The 3,097-nt window shown below is 34.5% G+C and overlaps 1 protein-coding gene across 1 annotated transcript; it reads left to right on the top strand.

Annotated features, from left to right (window-relative positions):
• Positions 1-930, top strand: LOC105240994 (olfactory receptor 5W2). The gene has a single exon (XM_034644584.1). The coding sequence runs from the start codon at positions 1-3 to the stop codon at positions 928-930; it is 930 nt and encodes a 309-aa protein (XP_034500475.1).
• The last annotated feature ends 2,167 nt before the right edge of the window (positions 931-3,097 follow it).

Below are 3,097 nucleotides of genomic sequence, written 5' to 3'. Positions count from 1 at the left end.
ATGGAAGGAAACTGCTCCTCCTTGACAGAATTCATTTTCTTGGGAATTACCAATAACCCTGGAATGAAAGTGACCCTATTTACAACATTTCTTCTTGTTTATCTCATTAATCTTTTTGCAAATCTTGGAATGATCATTGTGATTAGAATGGATTCCCAGCTCCACACGCCTATGTATTTCTTCCTCAGCCACCTATCTTTCTGTGACCTCTGTTATTCCACGGCAGTTGGGCCCAAAATGTTGGTAGACCTTTTTGCCAAAAACAAATCAATCCCCTTCTTTGGCTGTGCTCTTCAATTTTTGATCTTCTGTATGTTTGCTGATTCTGAGTGTCTACTTCTGGCAGTGATGGCCTTTGATCGGTATAAAGCCATCGGCAACCCCTTGCTCTACACAGCCAACATGTCCGCCAGAGTGTGCTCCCTGCTCGTGGTGGGAGTTTACATGCTGGGAATGGCAGATGCTTTGATACATACAACTTTAACGTTCCGCTTATGTTTCTGTGGCTCGAATGAGATTAATCATTTCTTCTGTGATTTACCTCCACTCTACCTCCTTTCCTGCTCAGATACAGAGATCAATGAGTTGGCATTATTCACCTTTTTTGGCTTCATTGAACTGAGTACCATTTCTGGAGTTCTCATCTCTTATTGTTATATAACCCTATCAGTCTTGAAGATCCACTCTGCTGAGGGGAGGTTCAAAGCTTTCTCCACCTGCACCTCTCACTTAACTGCTGTTGCAATTTTCCAGGGAACCATGCTCTTCATGTATTTCCGGCCCAGTTCTTCCTACTCTCTTGATCAAGATAAAATGACCTCATTGTTTTATACCCTTGTGATTCCCATGTTAAACCCACTGATTTATAGCCTACGGAACAAGGATGTGAAAGAGGCCCTGAAAAAACTGAAAATTAAAAAGTGGTTTTAAATATTTATATCACACACACACACATACAAACACCCCATATATGCATTGTGGTTGTTGCTTTTATAAAATTATATTGCATGACACAGGAGAAACAAAATTGTCTCAAAAACCTTAATTTAACAAAATGAGTTTGTTTTAAAATCCTTTCACAATAATTTTGTATTTCCCTAAATATATCATACTTTATTATATGTCTACATTTTGTATATGGTACTCTCATTTTGTGGAAAATTTTTCTGACTTTTCTAATTCTGCCACATTTTTATTTGTTCATTCTTTCATTCAAACATCAATTTATTATACTTAGATGTATTTTGTGCTTACTAAGTGAATTTGAATACGTAAATGGTTTATATTCCATGGTACATCTAGTAGTGTTCATACTAATGAAAATTATAATCTATTCAAAGTAACCAACATTACTTAATGAGGCACCAAATAATTCACAAGTCTCAAACTCATCATGAAGTAAAAACAGGGGGCTTTTATCCAAAGAAAATGTGTCAATCTAGTGTAAGAGAAAGGCTTCGTTGGCTAGAGATACTGAGTCTCAGATCTCATAAGACACAAGTTGGGAGAAGTAAAGATGGTAGGCAGACTATGTGACAGTTAGAGACATCTTGAGGTGGACAGTTGTGACTTTTTAGAAGTAAAGAAGTGTGGTTGCCAAAACATGGATGGACCTTGAGGACATTATAAGTGAAATAAGGGAAATAAGTCAGACAGAGAAAGACAAATACTGTATGATCTCACTTTTATGTGGAATTTAAACATGTTGAACTCATAAAAGCAAAGAGTGGAATGGTGATTACCAGGAGCTTGGGGAGTGGGGGACATGGGAAGATGTTGGTCAAATAATACAAACATTGTGTTATAAGATGAATACATTTTAGGGAATGTAATGTACAACATAGTGACTATAGTTAACAATACTGCATCATATAACTGAAGTTTGCTAAGAATTTGCTCTTAAATTTTTTCAACCCAACAAAAAATTGTTAACTAAGTGAAGTAATGAATTTGTTTATTAACCTTACCAACAATGATGATTTCACAAATTATACACATATCAAAACACACATTACCTTAAAAAGGCCCAATGCTATATTCAATTTTATCCCAAGAAAACTGGGGAAAAAAAAGAAGAAAAAAAGTCAAATTGGTTAGATTATAAAGAATAGTGGAAGGGGCCTTGGCAAAGTACTTCATTGCCTTATAGTTACAAAAAATCAACTCCTCTATCAACGCTCCAGGGAAATTTCCTTCCTTCCTTGTCCCTTCTCTCCTGGATGAATGTCCATTTTATAATGCACAGTAAAACGTCTCCTTTAAACACTGTTTTAATATCATTCTGTTTATTAAATCACTGCTTCTAATATGAGACTGGGAGCATTCTTTGTCAAGTATTGATATTTCATCCCGTTATCCAAAGCACCTTCATGCACGCTAGGACACAAAATGGAAAAACAAATAAATAATGAATTAAAAACAGATAATATTTTCGAGTGTGTTTTAGAATTTAGTAACACAATTACATGACTGTAAGGTATGTGGCCAGAATATATATATATATATATCCATTACTAAAATAATGGATTAATAAAGACCTACATATTAATTACACTAGAAGTGAAGAGGATTTGTGTGTACTATTTATCATAATCTTAGACTGAAAACAACTAAGATATACCCATATATAGTTAAAAGTCTGTTTCTTGGTTTGTCTTTCTCTTTTTTCCTTTGCTCATTTGTTTTGTTTCTTTAATTCCACCTATAGTGAGATATTATATATATATATATAATATATATAATGTATATATTATATATAATGTATATTATATATATGTACATAATGTATATATATTTATACACCCACACGATGGAACATTTAACATATGCACAATGAAATATTATTCAGTCATCAGAAAGAATGAAACCTTGCTGTTTGCAACCACATGGGTGGAGCTAGATAGTGTTTTGCTAAGTATAACAAGTCAGTCAAAGAAAGGCAAATACCATATAATTTCACTTACGTGTGGAATTTAAGAAACAAAACAGATAAACACAGGCGGAAAAAAGAAAGGGAGACAAACTATAAAAAAGACTCATAACTACAGAGAACAAACTGAGGGCTGCTGGAGGGGAGGTGGGTGGGGGATGGGCTGAA

Source organism: Ailuropoda melanoleuca, chromosome 16 (assembly GCF_002007445.2).
Source record: "Ailuropoda melanoleuca isolate Jingjing chromosome 16, ASM200744v2, whole genome shotgun sequence".
NCBI lineage: Eukaryota > Metazoa > Chordata > Mammalia > Carnivora > Ursidae > Ailuropoda > Ailuropoda melanoleuca.
Note: the sequence above shows the minus strand (reverse complement) of the source record. Positions and strands in the feature narration are given on the sequence as shown.

Bases quoted from the DNA above. Each gene is read 5' to 3' on its own strand.
- LOC105240994 (XM_034644584.1), top strand. From the start codon at position 1: ATGGAAGGAAACTGCTCCTCCTTGACAGAATTCATTTTCTTGGGAATT.